At 34.4% G+C, this 27,725-nt stretch overlaps 1 protein-coding gene across 1 annotated transcript; it reads right to left on the bottom strand.

Moving 5' to 3' along the window:
- Positions 1–1,028: 1,028 nt before the first annotated feature.
- LOC139700958 (serine/arginine repetitive matrix protein 5-like) lies at positions 1,029–27,155 on the bottom strand. Its single transcript, XM_071599473.1, has 9 exons — positions 27,067–27,155; positions 20,892–21,032; positions 18,870–19,047; positions 16,679–18,520; positions 16,462–16,550; positions 14,466–14,533; positions 14,174–14,241; positions 12,196–12,449; positions 1,029–1,716 (listed from the first exon to the last, which is right to left on the bottom strand). Exons 1-9 carry the CDS (start codon positions 27,082–27,084, stop codon positions 1,711–1,713), a joined length of 2,664 nt encoding a protein of 887 aa, XP_071455574.1. The 5' UTR covers positions 27,085–27,155; the 3' UTR covers positions 1,029–1,710.
- Positions 27,156–27,725: the final 570 nt, after the last annotated feature.

Here is a 27,725-nt window from a genome sequence, read left to right as displayed (position 1 = left end):
AGATACGATTTTTATTTCACCCTTCAGCAATATTAAAATGTGATTACATGATTCCTTACTCAAAAATAAGAGAGTTACGACACGATATGCAACACACAAATGTGGACATTGTAATGTTAGCTTGTTTTTTTGGCGTTCCAATTGAAAGGATAAAAAGTTTAAAAATAACTCACCTCAGAAAGCATCATGTCAAGTGGAGTGAAGAAATCACAGTTGTTGACAACTTTAGGTTACATCCTCCAAGTTCGTACACCGCCAATTTAGAAAAGAGGACGAACGAAATAAACACGAGAAGTCCGCCCTGCATCGTTCGACTGCGTACATCTTGCTATTAAAAAAATGCACCCACTCCTTATTAAAATGTGTATGCACTAAATTAGAGAGGAAATAATCGCATTTTGAACTCGCAGGGACCCGGAAAATTATTAATACCTCCGAATCAGAAATTTTTGCGAACTAGGTTGAATGAACTTTTTATATATATCAAGCTCTTTTCAGTAATATTTTAGTTAATCAATAAACCTGACCGATGGAACATAAGCAAGGAATTGTTTCTCAATGCATTGACTTGACAACAAACAAACAAAATGCAATCTTAGATATGGTTATTCAGAGAAGTTTGTCAGCCGACTGATCAAATGTTCACAATTCACAGAGTTAAAATATTTAACGGCAATTTAAATCGAACTTGCTCGTATTTATAGTTTTTTTAAATATGATTTGAACAACTACTTATGCAGTTCATTAATACAAATCATACTTTTTCTTGGATCGAACCCTAATGTTATATTGCAAACACCTATCATTGTATTCCTGAATGGCTTGTCCATCTCAAGTCATACCTGTGGTTAAAAATTTAAAAAATGCTCAGAGGAAACTAGTACATACATGAAAACCCTAATTTGTCATTCAAATACAAAAGACTAACGCTGACTTTGTTCTAAGATCAATATGTCCAATCACAGGGGTCAGTATTTTAACTGAAAGGCAGTAAGAAATAGGAAATAATAAATTCTTATTAACAAACATATTACAAAAATATTTATTTACAAAATCAAAGTACTACAGTCACAGCATGCCATTTAATCACAAGTATAGTGAACACTAAAAGTACCTAATAATTCATCCCTGAATGAATACTGTATTATGGTAATTACACTGCCAATAAAGAAAATGACTACAACATGACACCGAGTTGTTCCATCTCAGTACAAAAGGCAAAAAACCAAGATCACTTTTAGACAAAGGAGATAAACCATGGAAATGGCAGGATATTTTCCAAATTAAGAGTTCATCAAATAAAAATAATATAAAAACACAAACAACTTTATAAATGACACTGCCTACTTAAAAGATATACACATTGATTATATCTTTATGTTTTGAAACACTGATATTAAGAAATTTAATTTTCATGCCAATGTTGCCATAAGAGGGATGTGACTCCTTTAATGTACTTGTAAGGTGTTATTTTTTTGATACAAAAAATAATTAATGAAAAGTTGTACAGTATAATTCACATTAGAGTGGTTCACAAATGTCTTTAAAATATAGTTCTCAATAGTCTTTTGTGATTTTTTTTACATAAATTATTTTTTTTTCACATTCAATGCATCACTTTTTTTTCTCTTTTGAAGGTAGTTTCTTCCATTTTTTTTCTTTTCTTTTGCACACAAGAAATCTCCAACATGGTGAACTTTCAAGCCAAGCTTACACCTATATTATTTGAAATAAACATAAGAGATTAAAATACTTTCTGGTGTATCGTTTCCATCAATAGGAGAAACATGCAGACACAGCCTCATCACGGAAGAGAAAAATGGCAGAGAGATACAAGATTGGTGCTCAACATGAGTTCACCGAAAGTATCATAAAACAAAATTTCATAACAATGATTTAACTGATAAAATATCACAGAAAAGTATCAGGCGATCATAAAGAAAACATCTTTCAGAAACACAAACCAACCATCACAATGACTACAGATTTCATAGGCCTAATAGGGTTTAATGGAGGGTCAAAAGTAAGGTTACACTCAATATTAATTAAACAAAATAATTAAATGTAATCCCACTTTGACCTCTCCTTGAATGTATTTAAGTAGGTAACATTTTGAGAATTTCATCAGACATTAAATACAATACTACATTCAAGTTAACAGGAAAATATACATATGTACAGCCACCAATTGGGGAAAGTACATTAATTATGTCAAAAATTATTTTATTAATTACTTCACTCCAAGACCAGAGTTCTCCAAATATAAATGTCAAACTCAGAAATTCCTTTTAATGGAAACCAATCAAACATAATGGTATTATCATTTATTTTAAAGTAATATATTTCCCCGATTATTCACTAACTAAGAAAGCAGTGTTATTGTAACATGGGCTTGGGTAAACAAAATAAATATAATAAAATTTAGTCAGTGAATTCAGTTATTCCCAATTACCATTGATTATGAATAATTTTAACCATTGTAAATAAAGAATTCGTGAAAACAAAAGTCACCAAAATGAGTCTAAAAAATTATTTAGGAACTTGTTGCTTCTAACAAATAATTATCCATTACATTTTAACATTACATATTAGAGTAACTTAAAACTTTCCCTAAAAATTTTACATAAAAAAATACTTCATAATTCAGCTATGACCTAGCGTTACCAAATGACAGTTTAAAATTTCACATTTTTGTTACAAAATATGTACTTTGTGAAGTTTATAATACAGCCAAGAATTTGATCGAGAAATAATGCAATAAAATACTGTGATAATTTGATATCATCTAAAAATCTAATAAAACCTTCCTGATCATTTAAATTGACTAGAAACTTGTGAATGCATGTCCCAGACTAATCCTATAAATCACACTAAAAATTGGTGATTTTGTTAACGAATACACCAAGGGATTAAAGACAAATTTGAAAGAGAATGTCGATTGATGAAAATTTAAACACAAACCACCATATGCCCCTGACATAGGAATTTATTGAAACAGAAGAAAAGGGCATTTTCACGCATTTGTCCAAGCTTCTAACGAGTTTGACAAAATTTCATTTATAAAATGGCATTTTACCACCACATATCACACCATACTTATTTGACTGTTTCAATTTGATACTTGGTATGAGAAATATGTTGCAAAAAATAAATTTAATCAGTCAGCATTCACCAGCTAACATTTATTATTTAATTAACAACTTGAGGGCATAAAATTTTCCTCTCAAACCGAAGTGACTATAAATAAGTTCTTAAGGCATTCTAAGACAGACTTAAAGGGCTTTTACATGAAAAGTGTACCACACAAACGAATAAAGAGCAACTGCTCAATAAGGTAAGGTGGACTGTCAATAAAAATTTAGCATTTTACTTGTATGAACCATACTTAGCATTTTTCCAATGAATTTTTGCAAGTACTCCAAAACATACCATTTAAAACTGATGGCATTCCTGTTTTAAAATTAAACTTTGATAATTTCCCAGGATAAAGAAAGTGTTTGGCACACAACTAGATCACCCTTGGGTATCACACTGGTTCAGCAAAATAATTTAAGGTACTTTTTTAAGATTTCATTATGAAAAGCTGACACAAAAGTATGGCCCAACTACAGTAGTACAAAATCCACTGGGGCGTTTTAATTTTTCCGAAAAGGTCAAAATGACAGCCATAAACACGTATATGGAACAGTATTCAATCTTATATTCCTTTTCTATTAAAAAATGAGCACACCTACCCTATATTCACAAGTATAATGTGCATGTCATGCAAGGCTTCATTCATGAATTTTTACATCTGTTAAGTGCTTGTCCAACATATCATGTCCTACTTTACCTCCAATACAGTGTTTGTCCTAGCACACTAGGATGCTATATCAAATGCCACACACACCTAAATCTCTAAATCCTTAAATTTTGACCTTTCATTGCTCGTGTAACAACATTTGCTAATACACAACCATTTGTTGCTTAATTCTAACTGCCATGTTAGACTTAAAGCAAAAATTTTTTTCTCCAAAACACTGGGCATTATAGACAATTACACATTCTAAGGGGAATTTGGAATAAATGCCAAAATAAACTGTAGATTGCATTGAAATTATGTACTGTGAATAACTGCACACTATAGTTGGGAATATAGTCAACTAAAATTAAAACATTCAGTAACTCCTCCCTGAGATATTCTTTTCATAGATGAGCAGCTTAATTAGATCATACTTAATACTTTCTCTCAGTCCACAGCTACCACAAACAAGACAATAATAAACATATGAAATAATCACTAAATGTTGCATTAAAACTTGGAAGCAGTCGATTTAAACTGGAAAGTTATATAGAAGACCATTATGTGATGCAAATATAATACCAAACGGTATATAAAAATTCTCAAAAAATAAATAAGCCAAGACAGAAAAAATTATTGTACAAGAACGCCAATAAACTGGGAGTTCAATGATAGAACTAACATCACTCATAATGTGACAGCTCAATGAATTTTTAATTTTCACAATGAATTAAGTTGAAATTTTTATTTTCTGCCAGCAGCAAAGGCTATATTTTTCTTCAAAAAATATACAACCAATTACGTTAATGACAACACCTACAATGTAACAAGAGTAGAGTTAAAGAGCCTGCATGATATGACAATGAATGGAGACCGAATCTTGCAAAAGAGGTTTCAATATGCTTAAGATGATGCTTTTGATGCCTGGATATGACTAGAGGTGACCTAGGACTCCGTTATTATATTCATCCTTTGGAAGGCTTAGAACTAAAGGTAAGGACAAATGGGTTAAATCTCTTTTCTATACATTAGTTATTTCTATAAATATATATATAGTGTCATCGTAGAAGGTACTAAAACACTCTTCAGATAATTAAAGTAAATTTAATAACATGGAAAGAGATGTCCTTTAAAAACCAAGAGGGAGATTATGGAAAATGATCAGCTTACTAATTCAGACAAAAATTAAAACCAATCATTACACTGAATAATAATGTCATATATGCGAGTCATGCATAAAATGTTACACAGAATAATTACATTTAGAATTGGAACACTTGGGAATGATTTCGTCGCATGTTTCTATCACACTGAAGAGCATTCAAGATAAATTTGAAGGAATGAGAAAAGATTTTCACTTTGATCTGACCATTAAAACCTTTTAAGTCTCTCTTAAACATTACACCGTAAAAATAACCAATGCGCATTATATGTAACACATACTTGACTCCATTGAAATTAAACGTCATATATGATTTTTCTCCCTCGAGAATGGAGCAAACTGCAAGCCATAAAACTTGGACTTTCATGCCCCATGAAGTACACTAAAGCCCCAATGAGAAAAAGAACTTGTTCTTTCTAAAGACATTAACTACCAGAAACTGATAAATTCATCAAGTACAAGAAATTCAAAAATACAAACACTTAGAACAAGCATTGCAATAAATATTCACTTAAAAAAATATTGTAAAAACTACATAATCCCTAAAAAAATAGCTAACTTCTAATGTACAATTTGGAATGGATGATTCCCTATCTGAAAGTGGGAACAGGAAAATAGAACCCATGAAACAGCTGATAAAAATAATGAAAGAGTTTCTTGAGTAAACACAAAGACTACCTTTCAGGACATATTCTTTTAATATTGTCAATGTTATGCCATTTTCTGCAATTTAGTTGCAACGTGTGTTAAAGTTACAAGGTGTCTCAATTTTATGCACAAGACTGGTAGTTGATAGAAAAATGTCTTATTATAAGCAGTAGTCTACAAGCTACAACATACCCCATAGACCATACATATTATTTAAATAACATTCGTCAGCTCTTAATATTTTCTACCTCTCTTAATTCCATGCAAAATTCTATTCTTTTCCTTCCTCTAAATTTACTTTCCCAGCATCCACTGGTCTTTACTTACTCAATTATCTCCAAGAAACCTTCTACCTTCCTATATACCATTCCTAAAGCTTAATTCATCCTTTCCGGATATTTAATTTTCCCGTTCCTCTTCAAATTCATATCTCAAAGGCCTTCAATCTATACTTATCCTTCTGCCTCAATGACTTAAGTTTCTGAATCATAGAATGTGCTCCATTTTCAAGTTTTCACTAGCCTTTCCTTTACATCCTTACTTAGGATGCCTTTCATCAACTCCAACCTCTCAGGAAATCAATCTTTACCTAATGCAATTCTTTTTTTAATATTCCCCACAACCCTCTGTCAATCCTCATTCAAATCACTCCTCAAAGTGTATTACCTGTTCTAGTTCATGACCCCCAACTTTAATGTTCATCTTATTCTTCCAATTTCTTCAGAACCTCATGACCTTCATTTTGTTATTATTAAATCTCATTCCACATTCATCACACTGCTCTTGCAATTAGCCAAATAATGATAGCAACTCTTTGGCTAACTAATGCTTGATCATCTACAAATCTGACTGATCTGGAGAATTCCCTACCTACTATCACATCTGCCTCCAGGGGTTTCCCAAGCTTCTCTTAAAATTTTCTCTACATATATAAAGAAAAGAACAGACGATAATGGACACCCCTGTCTTACACCCCTACGTATCACTGCCCAATCGAATTCTCTATTTGCTATCTGCACCTTTACAGTCTTGGGATTTGTAAAAGTTCTGCATAAGTTGTCAGTCTTGCCAATGTACTCCAATCTTTTACAAATGGTTTACTCTGTTGTTGAATAACTTCTCAAAATCCACTAAGCATTCAATTACATGCTGGTTTTACCCCTATATTTCTACCTACTAGAGACCTCATTATCATTATAGTATCTTTCAAACCATTCTCTATCTAAAGTCAACCCAATCTCTGCCTTAGTACTCATTAGTTCTATACTCCATCCTTCTATAGATGATCCCAGTAATACCTTCCTGCATCTGAAATCAAACTAATAGCCCTCACATTAATTTACTTTTCCTGTTTTTAGGATGGTATCAATCACTGAAGTGAAAAAACTACTGCATCTTTCCACTACATTTTTTATTCAGGTCAACTAGGTTTGATGCATCAGCGTCATCCTCAGGTACCCGAGGATGACGCTGATGTATCAAACCTATTTGTAGCGAATAAAACTTTTAGTGGAAAGATACATTGGTTTTTTTACTTCAGTGATAATGGATTTCTACAAAGTTAAGCCTGAAAACATCGAATATATGGGAATCAATACTGACCAAAATCTTCTGCCCGAATTCCTACCTCATTATTCCCTTGAATGAGGCCATAAAAACTATTTCTATTTCATTTTCCTAAATTCTTAAGCAGTCCTACACTGATGTTAACATTTCCACAGCCTTCTTTGATTTCATCTCCTACAATGCCTTTTCTATCTGGCAGTTAAGTATTCTTGATCCTTGTCATTATCAACATCAAATTTCATTCTATATCCAAACTATCTTTACTATATATCTCCTCTGTATGTTCTTTCCATTTCAGCAGAACCTGTCCTTTTTAAATAAATATTTCACCCATTGCATCTTAAATATTGTAAATGCCATTTTCTTCCTTGGATCCTGACAGTTCCTTAACCTTCTTGTAAGGCATGCCTATTATAACCTGTCTATGTAACTCTCCATATACTTGCACTGCTCTTTCTTCCCATTTCCTCATCCATACTAGTAGTTTCTCCTCTTATTGAATTGTTTAGCTCTTTGCACGTTTTTCTACTTAATTTCATGCTGCTACTTCATTTCCATCTCTCTTCCATATTGCCTATCCTCCTCACTGTTGCTCAGGATTTTTTCACATGCCTCCTGGTACTCTTTCCCAGAATGATGTGTCACAGCTTAAAATACATGTGCACACATTATCGGAGAATAGAATTTACATCTTTGCACTATGCAATGCACAAGTTTCATATAGCAGTGCTGTCAAGTGATGTTCTCAATACTTAAAATAGCATCATCATTTAGGGAACAAGAGTAGTGCCTACATTGTACATTGTCTTTACTTATAAACATCCTTGCTAACATTCATCAAAATTCATCGTCAATTAACTGAGAGACATGCAGTGATTAATAAAATAAAATGAAAACTCCTACTGCTGTAATAAGTTAGCATCACTCGTCTTGTAATGAAAACAATACTTCTTTGTAGCGATGGTTTGTGGAAAAAGAAATTCCACGAAAATGACCAATCACAATCTCTCAACCAGAACACCCTTCTGTAGTAGTTTGTAGGAATGTTACTTCTTTGTCAGTGACCAACTACAGACACAAACACTCATACTCAATTGGAATCATTCACAGGGTTAAAGGGACTGCATTCAGAATTCCTGGGTTTAAGAACAGATACACACAATGCAAGACTGTTTACCGGAATAAATTCTGCACCAGGGGCAACCACAGAGTGGACAATCAAAATTACTCAGGAAAACATTCACTCACACATTCAAAAAGGTCTTAACTACTGGGAGAATATTACTCAAATTGAGCCAAGTTATCAAAACACAGGGAAAGACTTGTGTTTGCATCAGATATGTGTATTTCAGCTACACTGTAGCCCTCCTCAGCAAACTGAAGGAAAAAAGGACTTGCAACAAAAAGTTTTAAGTGAATCAGGAAATGGACTAATTTTCAATATATACCTAAGCTAAAGAGGGGAGTAAAGGCAAAAATTAGAGGAACCAAAGACGGTAAATGGGGAGAAATGAAAGGAAGTGCGATGATTTAAAGGGGGAACATTCAAAAAATGGCAGAGAATTTGAAATACTTATTTTAAAATAGAGAAAAGGAATGAATAAGTCCATTGTCGCTATTAATAACGTTTGTTATCAATTAGTGGATAAAGACACTTTCATAAGCGTCAAGTAAATAATCAGTTGTATATAATGGGAAAAGTCAACCCCAGCTGTACTCTTCTATAAAAAGTGTAGCTGGTAGCATTCCAGTTCTAGTTTAGCTCTTTTTGAGTAGAGGTATTGAATTTCGGATTTAAGAATCTGTGATTTAAATTTAGCATCGTATCGTGTGAATTGATTCTTGGCAATTTTTGCCAACTCTTCCCATTATATTCATATGGCCGTAGTTACCGTTTGCTTTGTACATATACAATCAGTTGTTTGTTTAATGAGATGAAGATTGTTTTCTGAGGCTTCATGTCCTGTCTTAAGTAAGTGTTGAGCAATGCTCAATTTTTCCGGTTTACTATATTTAAAATGGGTCATCTGTTCCTTGAATCTCATCTTAATATTTCTACGTGTTTGTCCCACATAGGAAATATTGCATAAGGAACAAGATATTTGGTAAATACCAGATTTATTGACTGTTCATTTTGTCTTTTGTGTTCCCCAACAAATGATTAAGCTTATGATTGTTACTGAAAGATCTTTCTATTAACTGTTTTAAATATCTTTTCCACACCTTAGTCAAATGAGGATGGTAAGGAATTTTATCGTAATGTAGAGACTTGTCTAGGGCGTGGATGGGGTAATTCTAAATGTCTCTTCAAGTTATTTTTTTTCAATATATTATCTATTATAGACCCATTGAAGCCATTTTGTATGGCGATACATTTAATATTACTTAACTCTTTCAAATAATTACTCTTATCACGTGGGATATTAACTAGTCTGTGGACAAGGGCATGAAAAGAAGCAAGTTTTTTACTGTTGGGAACAAAGTTCAAATAACCAATGTTAAATTTGTTATTGAAGGTTGTTCTGGTTGAGAGGTTGTGGTTGGTCACTGTCATGGAACCATCACAACAAAAAAATTTTGTTTTCATTGCGGGACAAGCGGTGCTAACTTATTACAGCGATACGAGTTTTCATTTCATCTTATTATTTGCCGGCCTCGGTGGTGGCGGGGTAACGTCCTCGCCTACCAACCCAAAGGTCGCGGGTGCGATTCCCACCTAGGTGGATTTCCCTCCATCTAGGGCTTGGTTGTACGTGATTGTCTTCAATATAATGTCTGCAATGTAGGGTTAGGTGGAAGAAGGGACTATTAGTCTCAACCTCGCCCAATTAAGTTGATAAATAAATAAAATATTAATTCACAAGATTGTAGACCTCAAGTTCTTAGATTTGAAACATGCAGTGAAGTCAAAAAATGTGAGTCCATGGCTAAACAACTTCAAAGAAGCCCAAACATCATGTGACAACATTCCAAATCCTTGACCAAGGACCAGTCCTATTCTCGTGGGCAAAAGGACCGCTTAAGAAGCACCCTTTTCAGCCATGGAATCATGGTATCGCAACTGTGAAAATATGTACATCTGCAGGGAGGTTATGCTGAGAAGTAACAGAAGTTTCAAATTTCTGGTTATGTAGTTAAGTCATAAAAATTAAGACACCTAAGAACTTGAATTCACTTTGCACAGTATTGACTCTTAACAAGTGAAGAAATATCAATACTAGATGCTCCTGAATTGAAAAGAGTAAATCTTACAGGCATTAGAAAAAAACCTCGGCATTCACTTAAATGAAACTAATAATTTCCCTACACAGCAGCAAGTACCTACTTCTGGTTCCATGTTACATCTTAAATTGACTGAAATCTTTACCCCCAATAGTGCATCCATCATAGGAACAAAAATCCAAGTTTTAAACCACATTATTTTTGCCTATCAAGGAAATAGATTTAAACAAACAGTATATTATTACAGAAGTTAAACCATTTTAATCCAGGGGAATCAGAAACATCACTAACATTAAACCTTCATTAATATATGAAATATACTATAATAACCAGAATAGTAACACAACAAACATTTTCCATTAGGGAAAAATAACTTATTTTGGAAAAACAGTAATTAGTATATTTAACAAATATAGGTGTTATTTTAAGTGCACAAAACCTATTACTTCTACCTTATAAAAAGTATACAAAAAATAATGTTAGCCTGATGATGACAAAATTTTTAAGTCTTGCTGAGATTTTCCTTGAATTCCAATTAATTTTTTCATCATTTAATTCACCAGCCTTACTGAATATTGCTGCAATATTTATAAAATGACAATACATATTTCAGGAATTTACTTCCAAAAGTAACAGAACGCCTGATGCAAATGAATACACTGGTTAAGAGATGTACATAACAAAAAAGCTATGCTTCATACAAAATTATTTGCAGCATCACTCTGCAGAATCAGATCAAGAACATTTTATAGGACAATTAAATGCCTCTTGCTTCATATGCAAACAATAGTTAATAAGTCCAGCAAAAAAGGGCTGAAATGCCACAACAAACATGGAAGATTTGACTAGCTTGCATTTGAAGTTACACATACTGACTGTACATAAAGGGAAATAGGAAAAAAAACTTCAAAAAATGCCTTCAAATTTCAAAGGGGGAATGTGTTAATTCAATAAATATCTTATTTACAAACAAACAACATATATTTAACAGCTTCAACGTCATTCCACCTATATATATATATATATATATATATATATTCCTGATAGATCAACAGTACAGAAGATCAATTCTGAGTAACAAACAAATTTTTTCAGTTTCTTTACACGATATCATTCAAAATCAGGAGTAATTACTTCAATGTATTACTGTAATCAACTTTGTTTAAAGACTACTGAAACTGGCAAATAATTTACAATGAAAGCATATGTTTGTTGAGGTACTCTTTCCAATTGATGCATTTTTTCCAAACACATTATTTCATGCATGCATAACTTTTAGAATTTTTAAGACGCATGATTTTATAATTCCTTTAAGAACTAAAACTTGCTCAAGCATTTTCCTTTAATTGTGAATCATCATTTAAATGACCTATTCCACAAGTTACATTGGAAAGAAATTTTTTGACATCAACACAACCATTTCAGGAGGTCATTCTGGTAATAACAGATATTCAGTATTCAAATATTTAATTGTTTTTTGAGAAGGGAGTAATGAAATCAGGGGGTGATATTCACCAAAGTTCCTGCAGATTGAAAACAAAATAAAGAGTTTGCATACGAGCGAAAGATAAAATTTACAAAAGACAAAAATGTATCGCCATGGATAACATGAAATACTGTCTCCAGAATTCGTTTGGTCAGACTTCTCTTGGCCCAAGACTATAGGTGAGGTGACACGCTGCAATATTTCAGCCGAATGGGGGCTGAGGTTAGGCAGAGGAGAGGGGGAGGATGGGCCAGGATATCTGTGCCCACTATGACACCATGGGCCGAGTCCAGCGAGGATGAAAAGCATCAACTGAGAAACTGACATTACCTGCTCCTTACCAGAGGCGTTGGTGGTAGTACCTCGTGGCAGAGACTTCTGCACTGTTACATTCCTCTTGAGCTTGACCTTCCTCCACTTGTTCCCACCTTCACTGCTTGGATCGCTCCCATCTGTTTGCTCTACAGCTGAGATCCGGGGCAACAAGTTGCCAGTCATACTGGGCAGCTCGGGAGGGTCAGGGTTACGAGCAACAGGCAATCCCAGCCTCATGTGAATAGGCTTCTTCTTTGAGATCAAGAGTTCTGTGGAAACAAACAGCATGTTTGACAGAATATTTGACAAGCACCCTTACATCAACATGGCCAAATAGCAATGTCAACCATTGCAAACAAATATTAATGCAGCAAGAATTCAGTAACAATTGACATCTTAACTTTTAATGGAATCCATGTTTGAAGAATTCACAAATTATTGGCTGGCCACGATATTCCAGTTTCCTAATACTTTTTCATTGTTTTCTAGAAATAATTACGTATTTATGGGATATAAAACCTGTTAAGAGTATGATATGGCCATTGCCTTTATTAGGGCTAATTTAAACGAAACAACAGCCTTACACTGAAAACTAACGTTCAAAAGGTAATCTGACTGAAACAATTTTATTTCAATGTATGTAATTTAAATAATCCCAGGTAAAAAAGCATAAGTTTTACTTCAAGACTATGTAAATTTACCACTTTAAATCGAAAAATTAACTGATTTAGTAAAGAGTGATGAACATGCTTCCTTAATTAAAATATAATGTAAGATTATGGGGTGTAACAATAAAGTCCTGTCTATGTCTGGTGTGATAATTATGGACATCTTGGTTGCAGATAAAATTTAAGTTTATATTAATTTAGGTACAAGAGAGCATGATACATAAAGATAAAAGCTAACGGAAGAATTCTCAATTAATTAAATAGGTTCCTTATAACTGTCTTGTCTTTTTGCATTGCAGATGATCCTAATTGTCCACTTAGCGATTTAAAAGACTCCGTTTTTGGCGAGTTCCTCCATGCCATGATGCCATATTTCAACTTACAGTAAATATTACTATGCACTAATTTCGGCGTGTAAAAATCAGTTGCCTGGACCAGGAGTTTAACCTGGATCTCTCGATGTCTGGTGGAGTGCTTCAGTTAAGCTATCAAGGTGTCCTCCTACACTCCAAAACCTTTTTGCTACGTACCATATTTTGTCACAGCATCTTGTTCCTTTAAAGCCCCCAAAATTATGGAGTGTAAGAGGATGCCTCGATAGCTTAACTGGCTAAAGCAATTAGCCGGACATCGAGTGATCAGGGTTCGAATCCTAGTCGAGGCAAATGATTTTTACACTCTGAAATTGTTGCATTGTAATAAACATTTCGTGAATGACTCCGTTAAAAAGTTACTATTGCTGCATTTCTCACAGTTGCTTGGAATTTTACTGTAAATATGACCATTATGTAGCTGCTTCCAAATTTGTTAATTTAATCATTATTCTGCTAGATAGCAGCAAGAGGCTACCTTTGTTGACAGAGTTGATATGAGTCTCTCAACTAATTGTTTCATTGAGAGATGTCCAAGAAATTTAGTATGTATGACACCTCAGGCTGCAGTGAACGTGTTAAATCAACTTACTTTTAAAATGCATCATGGAATTGATGCATCACAAAATAAACATAGCCTAAGGATCCAAGGAACACAACTTTGAAGTTCTCTCGGCAAACTACAAATAATGATAAACACTCCTGAACAATAATTTTTCAATATTTATTTCCATTATGCCATAAAATAAATGGTTTACTATATTTTCTATGTGAATCTCATCTCCAACAGTACACTATTTTCCTAGAAACTATCATGAATATTTGCACACAAAGCTACAAAATTGACTTCAATATTTAATCTACACTTGTCCTAACAAACTAAAAGTAATACTTAATAAGATATGATGGTCCCAGTGTTAGAACTAAAAAGGAAGGAACTGAAATAATCCTTACCAGGGCCTACATCAGCTTTTGATGTATATGACTTAAAGGTGCTTCTTTCACCATCAATGGAACTTGACCTGAAATTAAAAAATAGGGATGGAATTCATTTTAACTAAGAGGCCAAAATTGCCATTTGCTAAAGACCAGATATGACATTCAATTCACTTTGAATAAGAATTTTCAAGAATACAGATTTTTCAATTCAACATATAAATTTTTAATGGCAAAACAGCAGTTTTATACACATTAATAAGTTTTATGCATTAACTATTAAAACCCAAAATACAAATACAAAACTTACTTGCTTGTCAGACTTTGGAGTGCAGATTGAACTAGCCTTACTGGAACACTCTGATTGGTAGCCTTGGCCTGCAAATACACAATTTATATATATATATATATATATATATATATATATATATATATATATATATATATATATATATATATATATATATATATATATATAATGTCAATTGTACCAAAGGAATTCACCTGGTTATTAAATGAACTCCTAGGCACCTCAACTCTGAGCAATGCCAGAACTAAATCACTTTTATTTTTAGCTATTATGAGTGATTCCCATGTGAATTGTTAGAGCACAAGAATTCATCAATAAATAACGTTATTGATAACAAGCCAAAATGCCTATAAATATCTTGGCAAGATGCTCTGCTTAAAACTACTTACTCCAAAAGATGATATGATTTTAAATGCATTGCATGCTATAATATTTGATCATTCAAAAACATTGATACAATTGAAGTAACCTTTTCAACAAATTTACAACAAATAGAGCTCTTATCAAAATTTCTAGAGCGCTATAGAGTTTGAAAAGAGTATGTGTATGTACATTATGTGTGGGGGAATTACACACTAACGGTATGGCCAGCAATTAAATGGTTTCAGATTCCGGGTATTCAAGCATAAAAATTTGTTTTGCACAGTTTTGGGCAACCATTCCTACAATCTTTATTTCCAAATATAATCTATAAGGCAATATTAAATTTATATACCTAAATATTTTGAGCATATACCCTTGCAAATTAGATAAAGAATCATAGTTTTAACATACCAGATGGCTCACCTAAACTAAATTCCCACTTACATTACAGATTAGTCCATAATAATAATTTTTTAGTAATGCACTGTAGTTTTTGACTTTTTTAGAATTAAGCTGAATGTTAACCATGTCAAGACACCAATTTGCATTTTTTATGGCTAACATTTAAGAAATATAAAAACGTAAACGACTTGGTCCGTGGCAATCTCACTATGGCATTGAATTGGAAGCCATTATGACCCTGACAGGAATTTATATTTCCTCGAGGATTAACTATTTAAAACAATTATAAACAAGTTCGAAATGATTTTTATAAATCATGAAATATTCAATTAACATTTGATAATAAAAAATAGGCAAAAAGCACCTAAAATTAGTGAAAAAAATTATTCTACAGTTAAAATATCATATTATGGAGTAATTAGCTACCTTGGCATACCCACTCATATAAGTATCTAACGTTTACTGCTCAATAGCAGAGCAGCAGCAGTTGTTTTGAAGTGTGACACTTGGTCAGTCCAATTAAACTGCATGAAGTCACCTTCTTAGTACACATATAGGACACAATTCTTAATCTTCATGCAGTAGATGTGAGACATTGAAAGATGACATTTTTTTTAAATGCAAGAAGATTAATTTTATAGCAATGATTAACATTGCAAATAAGAAAATACAAAGTAATTTTCCCTTCTATTCCCCACCACCTATCTGTCCTCCACAAAAATAGCATTAATTCTCCAACATTCCAGGATTTACTGCTCGATTCCTCTTTCCTTTCAAGGTTTTTCCTATTCCTGGTATTTCCCCGTTTTCAATGATTCAAGATTTTCTGGTCCCCTCATAATGAAGTCTAAAATGTGCATTTCCTGCAAAATGTGTCAATTATTTCAAGACTTTTTATATTTTCAGAAAAATATCTTAAACTATTCCAAGACCTTTCTTACACCAAATCAAATAGCTTTCATTTTCAGGATTTTTCTGCCATGTCCTTAAAAAATTACAAATACAATTAATTCTAATTATCTCACAAAGATTTGTTTGCAGTACCTTGAATGTACTAAGATAACCTATATACTGCGAGAAACGATGGTTCAAAATACACCCTCTCATTTTTTTAATAAAATAAGAAAGTTTGGTATCCGACCAAACATGGTGGAGTTGAAAGCCCTAAGTTTTGTAAACACAAAATTATTATTATTATATAAACAATGCACATATCCCTCCATTAATTTACCTTAATAACACGCTCAGCTCTCCTCCTGCTTAGCTCTGCCCTCAAATCAACATCATTCGCCCTCTTTGCTTTGAGCTCTTCGGGAGAATCTAAAAATAAATATACATATATGTATTTTCTTAATTGATTTGCAATCAATTCACCCCACACATTTAGCCTGCCTAATCCAATTCTCATTCAGAGAAAAATTTTAAAATAATAATATGTTCATGCTTACCATCTTTCTCAGTAGATTTGGATAAGTTTTTCTTTGTCCGCTTGTTTTTTTTCTTTTTTGGAGATTTCTCATCAGGTGGAGTGATTTCTTCCAAATCTCTAACCCTAGACAGAGCAGGAGGCGTAACTGTGGGCTGCAGGCCTTTGGCATCAGTTCCTTTGAACCTGGACTCACTATCAGACTCTTCACCTTCGTCACTAGACCAATTACTCATTGGCAGGACATCAGTTGGACTCCTTTGGACCACTGTATTCTTGGCAGTACTCTCCAATTTTTCCTCTGGGGTTGGCTCACACGATTTGCTTTCAGTCTTTGAACTTAAGGATCTAGCTTTTGAAACCTCGAGTTTACTCTCAAATGTCTTTCGTATTGGACCATTTGGCCTCATCACCCGCCTGTCACTATCCATACGATTGACTTTACCATCTGGTCGGAACGATCTCCCATCCCTGAGGCCAGGTGGCCTGTAATTTGGTAGCCTAAGTGGTGATTTGTGCCGCCTATAATTCCCCGTCGATGATTTTCCCTCTCGATCTGGAGATGGGCTGAGACTTGGTGTTCTGGAGGGTGAACGAACTGGAGATCTACTCCTTCTAACCCTTTTGGGACTACGGGAACCCTTCCTCACCGGCGAATACCTTCGGGGATATGGAACCTCAGGCAATTTATCCACCTGCCTTGACCTCTCCCCTAACCTCATGGGGGAAGAAGACTTCCTTCTTGAAACTTTACCACCATCGTTTACTGAGCGAAATGAATCTGGAGGCGTGTCAAAGTCCCTGTATCTCCTGCGTGGGGGAGATGTGGACCAATCCCTATCAGAAGATCGTCGTACCCTGGAGCTTCTGTGGGGGGGTGACTTGGATGCCCTTGATGGTGGAAGGGGTGAGATATTTTTGGACCCAGAGCGGCGTGGAGGGTCACTGAGTGAGCCGGGGACTGGATGGCCAGACCTCTTGTGAGGCGAAGATGACCACTCTCGACTCATCAATGCGTGTGAATAACCATGGTTAGAGTTGGATCGGGAGCCCCAATATGAAGGCGGAGTCATGTCCTTTGGGGAGTTCCTTGAGGGGAGGCTTCGGGGTGGGTGGGACGTCTTCACTTGTGACAGCCTCAGAAGCTGCGTCTCACGCTTATTGTATGGTGAAAGGCTCTCGGGGGAGGGTGGGGAGGCCTTTCTTTTGAGAGGGGAACTATTTCTTTTCCTTGAGGGAATAGGTGACGACTTTTCAGGATAATCCTGTTTGCTTCTAACCGGTGACGGAGACCTGTTTCGTCCCAAAACACAGGGTCTATTTATTCTCTTCCCATCTTCCTCAGATGCTGTCAAAGCCTTTTTGATGGGCGATCCCTCATTTGAGTTGTTCCTAAGTCCAAAGTTCTCCTCTTTGTTATTTACACTTTCCAAACTTTCATGCACTCTTTTACCCAAAAGACTAGTCTTATTATCTACACCTCTCTTGAACGAAGAACCATCACCTTTCTTGTCTTTGCCCCTATCACCAGAATTACTGTCTTTCACACGAACACTTACTATGTTCTCACTGGGTTTTCTTGGCTCACTGGGCTGAGAAGTCGCATTAGCACTGGAAGATTTAATTTTCTCTTTTCCTTCCATCTCTTCCTCAATTTCATTGAAGAATTTCCCAAGACTATCTTCATCTTGCAATAGCAATTCATCATCATCAGCATCAACATCAAACGGATCTACTTTGTCAGTTTTTTCAGCAGTCTCACACTGACGATCGCTATCACTCGACTTTTCATCCATATCATCTTCCAAATCATCATCACTATCCCCAGAGTTTGAGTCCTCATAACGGCTGAATTTGGTGGACACTGAAATTGCAAAAAAAAAACAATATCCCATGTTTTAAGTATGAGTTCCACGGAAAAACATAGCAATAGACCTCCCAAATAAATTAGTCACCATTCAACATGTTACAAAATTTATTAGCCAAGCTTGATAACAAGACTGAGTCGAAAGTACAATTCTTTAAATGAAATTTTGTGAAAAGGTTGACAGAATAATAGGGATATGATAAGGAGAAAAAATATTCCAAATTGCTGAGTAAAAACTGTACATGTTGATCCACAGTGAAATCAATTTTCACTGAACCAATTTACATAAACTCAATCTTTTCAGTGAAAAGCTGCGGAGGCCACAGTGTTCCATAGAGAAACTTACCTTGAGTTTCTTTCTCTGCGGGCTGTGATTTCACCTCAGTTTTGCAGTAACGATGCTGAGGTAGAACTAAAGGTGGAGGCTCATCAAGTTTTACTGCAGGAGGTTCACTCTGATCCAGAGGATTTTCCATGGGCACAATAGATATTAAATTGGTATTCACACATCCTCTGTAGAAATTCTGTCAAAGGAAATAAATGATTCTAAAATGATCAATTGAAAAATGTACAATGGTCAACATTAATAGAGTACAATAGCTATTGATAAACTGTAGCTAGGTATGAAATGTTATAATAACTTGAGGCAAGAACATGTGATTACATCAATGCTTATACTCTGATAAGTTGGTTTCTCAACGATGCTAACTTGTGGTAACATTTTGAATAAAAAAAAAGTGATGACCTCAACACTACTGATTTGACGTGCAGACCTGTTTGTTACTTTGCAAAAATATTTCTTAACATCCAGTTGAAAGTGAAATGTGCTGTGAAATGCTGAAAGAATTACTGGAGGATGTTTTGATGCATTGAATAAACATTTCCTTATTTTAAGTTCAAAAGACATAACACACACATGGCTGCATGTCAAATTTCACTGACAATTGAAGATTACAACCTGTATTTAAAATACATAAACTTGTATTTCTAGATGAACCCACTAACCCAAAATGGTATAATGGTTAATACTACACAACCCACATGATAATAAATGTATTTTAAGGAATACATTTACTATCAAGCCATATTTATAAGGCAAATCTCCAAGTAGGCACATCAACACACTACAAATTAATTACCAATTAAATTCAAATACCTAAGCATATATCCTTTCATACAGAATAACGTATTTGCCCACTGGCTAAATCACCATCCAGTTGGATGCGTGTAATTTGCATTGCCAGATAAAAAACTATTTTTTGAACTTTGGACAATTAATGTTCATTTTATATAAGCAGCAATATTTACTCCAATAAAATGTTGAATTTATCAATATTAACACTACTTACAACAGTACAAGACAAGTCAAAATTACGGCTTATTTCAGTAGCTAACATGACTTCATCATAAAGTTTTATTGTTTTGAATTACATGTATTTCCATACACACTTCTTTCTACAGCATTTGTTGGCTAAAATAACTCTTTTCCTCTTCTTTTAATCTGCCATTGTTAAAAGGTCAAAATCCAAGAAACTGAAAGGGCAAACAATGCATGCCTCAAGAGAAGGTCAAAATGTTAATTGATAATTCAGAGCTCCAGACAAAGCAGTGATATCTCAATTGAGTATTTGTTTCATTCTTAGTAAGCAAAATGATCATGTCAACAGAATAATGAAACAATGTTTTTGATGGGCAAATTAATCGACAGAGGGGCTAAAGGCGTTGATTTGTTGCAAAAGATCAAGATGACAAAACAACAGATTAGTAGTTTCATTTTTCTCCTGACATGAGTTACATTAAAAGAAATTGGGACAGCCAGTGCAGCACACACTTGTTCCAAATCACATCTACATATTTTTGCACCAAAATCATAATAATAAATGTATTACTGAAAAACAGGCCAAATACAAAATTCTAGCCATTGCTGTACTTGGTACAACTTAGTTTTAGGGTTGAAATTTTGCAAATTCATATAACAGCTACTTTAAATGTGCATATACTTTGATTTCAAAACATCCTCCATCACCCATTTGCCCATCAAAATAGGCAAAATGAATAATACTTTTAAAATTTGGACACGATTATAATTTGATAAAAATACAGTTTTCATTACACTTTTTGTATTCCTTAAGAGAGACACAAAACAGAATTTCACTGCTATTATCATATGATGAGGTTTAACACAAGGTGGTACTTTTCCAGCATATCAATCATACAATGAATAAAATGATTAATACAAATCATCATAAATTGTATCATTGATATGAATGAAACATTCATTTGAATAAATTATAATAATAACAATATGAAAATGATAAACTCATCCCCCATTAATCTTCAATATGGAAAATTAACAAAATTTACATACTCTTAGCCGATTAGGCCTTCCAATTGGTTTCGGTCTCCTGCGAGGTGCCACGACAGCAGGCTTACTCTTTATTGACTGCAGAGCAGCAAGACGCAGGGCTTCCAAGTCTTCTTCATCACTGTCTTCTGCCATAGCTCTGGGCTGAAAGAATTAAACATAACAGACTATTAATCATTTCCATACAACAAAATAAGAACACAAGGATTACACCCATAATACAGACCTAACCAATCAGAAAAGTTTGCTGTGTTTTCTAAACTTGTCAGGAAGTCACACTTGAAATTATATATGTAGCTTATCCAACTTATCTTATTCCAGGATAAGATCAGCCTAAAGGATATTAATGAGGAAGGAGGAGTTCCTGAGATGAAAAGATATCAAGTTGTTCACTAAAATTAGCATCTATGTTATCCACAAATAAAGATTCACTCCTGGAGTGGGTTAATGCAAATGATTTTTACACTGAAATTGTTGCATCAAAATGAACATTAGTGGATGGCTCCATTAAAAATTACTGTTGTGGCTTCTCCCGCAGTTTCTTTGGAATTTGTTAAGGTATAAAAACAGCCTAAATGTTTAAAAGTTGGCTTTAACCTCGTGGACTGTGGCGCATTGCGCACGACTACGAATGCCTGTGACATTGTATGTACGGTATTTTGTCACAACATCTTGTTCCTTTAAAAACCCCCAAAATTTCAGAGTTTAAATGGATGCCTCAATAGCTTAACTGATTGAAGCACTCAACTGGACATTGAGGGATCCGGGTTCGAATCCTGGTCAAGGCGAATGATTTTTACACTCTGAAATTGTTGTATTGCAAAATCCTTCGTTTCAGGACAGTTCTTTCCCAGAGTTCTCATAACCAAGAGTGAAGCTATAGTTAAAATTTGTTCGATATGTGGTTTCCACTTTAGATCCCTATTTAGGGTCACAACTAGATACTTGGAGTGAGTCATTTAATCAACACTTCGTCCCTTAAATATTAATCGTTGGATCTATTGGTCCAAATTAGATGGAATCTTAACTAGTTTTGTGGCACCCAGCAGAAGTATGATCACCATGGTGGGAATGTATTATCTACGTTAGTCAAAATAACATTGGTTATTTCTTAGAGTACACATTATTACTCACAGAGGTTTGAAAAAATATGGACTTCATTAACATGTGCTGGGAAAAGGTAGAGCTTTTCTCAGGCAAGAGAAATTCCACATTTTCTGCATGGACATGGTTTTAATTCTTGAAAATACTTTATTTTATCAAACGATTAAATGCAGCTACTTGAGGTGTAGAGGTAAATAACATATTTCTTAGTTTGTTCTTAATTTCATGAAAAAGAACAGCCCATTTAAATTTTTCACTTTTCTTCTATTCGCAGATATTTTCCCAGGATACTACAGTCATTGTATCCATGCCTCATTTGAGCATCTTATTGTGGTATCTAAACATTACAGGATATAACCTTCAAGTGTGATTGTGTGGCTTGGGTAACCATTCAGCAATGCCCTTAGTAAAAATAAACTAACTTCATGCAACTGAGTAATCACAGGTCATCTGCCAAGCCTTGGCAAAGGGGGGCCACCATTTTACTACACATTAAATTTTTTTTAATCTTTAGTAAAAAAAGTATACCCTTTCTCAGCTACATAGATGGCAATACTACTGCATTGGGTGTCCAAACTAAAGCGACCTTTCCATTACGTGCCTTATAATTAGGCACCTAAGCCTTTATCATGGTCTACAAAGACATTTGTAAAGGTCACCTTTAGTTTTGCTTCAAATTGCCCAAATCACACTCCGAATCAAGTACTGAAAGTACATCAAGCGGCAGAAAAAGTCCTGATTTCACCAAAAAATAGCTCCCTTCTGTCCGAGAGGGCTGGAGCTAGCATTATAAGCCCTTAATGACGTTTGTATGGTGCATCAACATTCACCTTTTTCTTGTTCAAAAATATTGTCCACTTGAATCATAAATCGAACACCTTTGAATCTGAACTCTTATTTGGTTTTTACAGTTATTACCAATCTGAAGCTGAAGATGTAAGCTGTAACCTGAAGATATTATGCTGTAACAAAACCCAGGCCATAATTTAAAAAAATTCTATGCGGAAAAGCTAAGTGTCTTCTTTCATCATTATTATCAATCTTATTCTCATAATTACAGATGTGTCACTGTTTCATCCAAATCGATTTAGATCTCTGCTTGAGGTTCTTTGTGTAGAGCTGTTAGAGTCAGTACTATGTCCGTTAGATGAGCTGTTTAACTGTGGACCCCTTGGTGCCTTTCGACACGAGTAGGTTAATGCCGACACCAGGTTTCTCTCTACCCTTCCTTTCCCAATCATCCCTAATGGCACAAATACCCTAGCTGTCGGTCACCTCCCATAAAAACTACAACTGCCATCCAAGGAAGGTTTTTGATAGATCCTGAATAATATTTCGCACCGGTGTGGTCTTCAAGGAACCACTTCCACACAATATTGAGCATAATTCATTACTAAATTATGCATGCAAAAAACAACTAAGACCTATGATTATGGCAATTACCTGTCATATAAGTAAACTTTTGTAACAAAAAGGCATAGCAGTGCGACCTGTAATGTACACTATAATCATGTGTAACAAATTACTGTGGTTAAAATTAAGATGTATTGGAAGTTTATTTTAAAGCAAGAACTTAACTGCAAGTGACAGACATTTGAGCTGCAAGAGTACAAAGGATATTTGAAAGACAAAGGCTGCAGTCTACAATTTAAGGTAGGGTTTTGATGGACATAGACATTTGTAAGACCCACCTAAAAAGACACCTTGACACACTAACTAAATTAACCTGTTTTTCAATTCTGAGTACTTTCTTCTTCCCTTCGTACCATACAACGTGCAATGTTATCACTACATAAGATTTTTGGAAAAACCTTAATGGAATAAAATTCGTTTGTATTATTGAACAAAATATGGCTACATAATGTAATCATTTGATACTTTTTCAGAATGAAATTTGAATTTAATTATTGTTTAATAAATTTTACAAAAAGCCATTTCATACGAAGGCCACTTTTGCTCAAACTATAATTTATGGCTGAAGATGGAGTACCTGTGAGTTGTGGTTCAGAAATTACGGGCAAGGAAGTTTGCCGATAACTTTTTAACTGGTTATCATAATGTATTTATTGTTCACTGCTCATGCAGGTAAGGTAGTTGACAAACACAGAAACAAAAAAGTACAAAATACAGCTAGATTTCAACACAATGAACATGCTTGAAAAAGAACATAATTAGAGTGTGTGATAAAAAACACAATGCACTATAAATGATTTCATTTAAAAATCCATTCCATTAATTATAATACAACATTAGAAGGTTCTTGGGTTTCAATTTGAAATAAAATTACTATACTTTAAGTTTGTCTAAAGTTGCTGTTATGTTTTGATTAAATTTTTAACTAAAATCCTAAATATATCATGACTTGTGACACGAGTCACGTTTGCAGAGGCAAATGGATATGCATGGCAAATGATAATTCTTTACAAAATAGTAAAAAGGATTTCTTGCGTCACAATGTCATATCAGACTGTATTACCTATCACAAGCTATCATTGATAAAAAATTATAATGATAAAATGAGGTAAATATGAGTTATATGACTTCAAAAAGTGAACGGAAGAATATGTAAATTAAAATATTCAGTGGATGTAAATAATCTGCACCTGCTGTTTTTTGATTCGTGGGAACTATCATATTAACCAATGGTATTGATTGAAATTATGTTTTTCTTTTGTCAACTTTACATCAACTTGGATCGCCATGTTCCAAAGCCATTTGAAAAATAGCATCAGGTGGCTAAACGTTAGGGAATAAACCCCCCCGGTACTTGTTCAAGCAGACAGGTATATAATATGCAAATTTTCCATTTTGATTCGACCTCTAGTACAAAGGAAAACTGTGGCGTTGTCAAGAATAGCGGCAAAAGTGACCACTTTTAGTTATTATTTGATAGTACTTGGTGGGCTATATTTTGACAGAGACCAATGATTACCACGTCACTACTGTGACCCCATCTCTTATTACACCAAAATCTAGAAGTATGGTAATCAAAGTTTGCTTTGATATTTTATTAAAAATTAAGTTCATCTAAAATTAACTAATAAAACCTTTCTGCAAATTTAAACAATGAATTTAGATCAATTAACAATTATCTACATCAAATTTAAATCTGGAATTATTAAGGTTTTGGAGACAGTCACTTTTCGTCAATGTGACAAGCACGTTTCTGGGAAGATAACCACAGCAGCAAGGGATTGTAATAGTAACAAAGCATGGTAGATTGGATAAAAGGTCTGGCTATGGGGAATTATGGTGAGAGAAAGGGTGTGGCTGAGGGCAAGTCAGTGAGAGGGATAGAAAGCCCTAGAGTCGAGTCGACTTTGTTGGAACAACAAGCACATTCTTATTTTTGGGCAGGCAAAAGAAATTTCAAGAATTAAGAAATCCATTGCATGTTGGCAGTATTCAAGGTTTTCATCCAACCAACTCTTTCAACCTGTCAAGCTACTTTGCTTACGAAAATTCAGATTCGATTTTAAAAGGGAGCAGGTAAATATGATGCATCACACAAACAACAGTCCCTAACACATATCTGATAGTGAATAAGATCCCTTGTAATAATGGCTATGTAAGTCCATTCTTGGGAGAACTTTTTCAATTATTTCACTAAATGATGCTATTGATGAAATAAATGAATAATAATAAGGAATGGCAGCAACCTTGCCCTCTTTTTTCTTGACCCTTCACTGACCTAATGAAATTGTGCAACGGAGAGAACTAAAAAGAGGTTCTCACGGCTTTGACCGGCGAATGAGTAGCAAAGCCTGTCAAATACCTAATATGAATTGTAACCGGCGAGGCTATGTTAAGCACTGCCATTGGTGTACAACAAGGACTCAATTCAATGAATTCATTGTCACTGCCGCGTCGCGCTCATTGTAACATATTGAGCAAGGATAATAAAAAAAACAAAAAACTATTTCAAGAGATTTGTGCAGTAAAAGATAATCGACCTAGAGTGAGTACCATACCGATACACCACTTAAGGCACCTCCCTTCACTGTTTCAATAAGGGAAATTAATAAAGTGTATAGCGATGTAAGAGCTGCCGTATTATATCTACTTGATGCTCAAATGGATGAAATGGAAGTAATTGACTGAACTTTGCCTTAAATTATCTCAAATCCAAAAATCAGCCTGCGACTACAGCAAGGACAAAAATATGAATTCAAGCCGCTACTAAAATGTTTTCTCTCCCGCCAGACATCCCATATTTAGCAAAGTGTTGTATTTAGGTTCATACTTTTGTTCCAGCGAGTTAAGCAAACTTAAGGAAAATGTACGTGGATACATTCTCGACAAATTCGCACTATATACTTAAATTTTAAAAATCCAATTTTTGGTTAGCAAATATGTCTTCTAGCCATCTTAATTGTGCCTTTGGGGTTTACTGCACATCAAACTCAAATACACTACCTAGGTCTTCGAAGATAATTGTTATACATGACAACATGGCAATATCACTTATACATAACCACGTCAACGTCAAAGCGTTTCCTGTTCTTTACACGGCTATCTAAGCATTGATACTTACCAGAGCAAGGCGCATAAACACAAAATTTTAGCTTTCACAATAACAAAACTAAAAACAGGCATAACTGGGAATTTCGAATACAATATGTTGGTCAAGGTACCCAATAACAAAATACAACGCACATTATGCAATTAAGAAAATGTCAAAAGATAACTGTTATCCCATTGAGTCCACTTAAATAATTACGAAAATTTGTCAATAACTGTACTAAACAGTTACAAATAGCAAAAGCCACACGTAGTTATTTGTTGAGAAAATACTTCTCAGAAATACCTACAAAATCAATACTTTTCATTTCTTATAAGAAATCAACATAATTACAGTAGTCTCTAAGCAGGGTATTTACAACAAAATATACTGTTTCCATCATAATATGGTCAAAAAAACAATACAACCAAGTGGTAAAAGTGAAAGTTGGCCCGTACGCTCAACTCGCAACGTATGAATACGTGAAAACTGGACCCAAGTTCAACACAGGGCGTATCACATATCTAAATGCATTGCCTTAGGTAGCAAATGCAAAGTACAAGTTCCACTAACCTTTATGGCAGCTTCCATGTAATGCCTAAAAGGAAAATTTACTGTTGAAATGGCCGTTTTCGTGGTAATTCCAGTCACTTCAATGTCGACTAGAATGTCGCTGGCGAGTAAGCGAGAATAACTGACGACAGAAAGATGCTGAATTCAAACAAGAGAGAAACGGTTATAACTGCGCATCAGCAAGCGAATTCATCGATCGGTTCGAAGAGAATGGATATTGATGACAATTTTACTTTCGAAGTGATATAATCAAATAAAACTGCTTTTCAAATGGTTTAATTAATAACAATAATGACTTTAGTGAGGTCACGAAAATGCGTTAAATTTTACTGTAGCTCTAGGAATTCTTATTCCCTTTTTCAAGCTCATCATACCCACTACATATAAACCTTTCAATCACCTTTAATTATATTTTTCTCAACTTAAAGGATCAATGACTTGAGTTACCTTATGATGTGAATTGCACATAACTTGACGCAGAGTGGCTCTTCAACCAGCATTGGATGTTCAGTAGTCCTGGTGAATCTCGTCCGCAATTTGACCTGCCAAGGTTATAGTATTAAGCGCATTCTGAGCGGCAGTAGATTCATAGAGCAGTGCGAACTACTCTATAAATAGTCGCCCATGCTAGAAACATTCAATGGAACCAGACGAAAGTT

This window comes from Hetaerina americana, unplaced genomic scaffold, assembly GCF_022747635.1.
Source record: "Hetaerina americana unplaced genomic scaffold, ioHetAmer1.1.p SCAF_11, whole genome shotgun sequence".
Lineage (NCBI taxonomy): Eukaryota > Metazoa > Arthropoda > Insecta > Odonata > Calopterygidae > Hetaerina > Hetaerina americana.
This window is presented reverse-complemented; position numbering and strand designations above follow the sequence as displayed.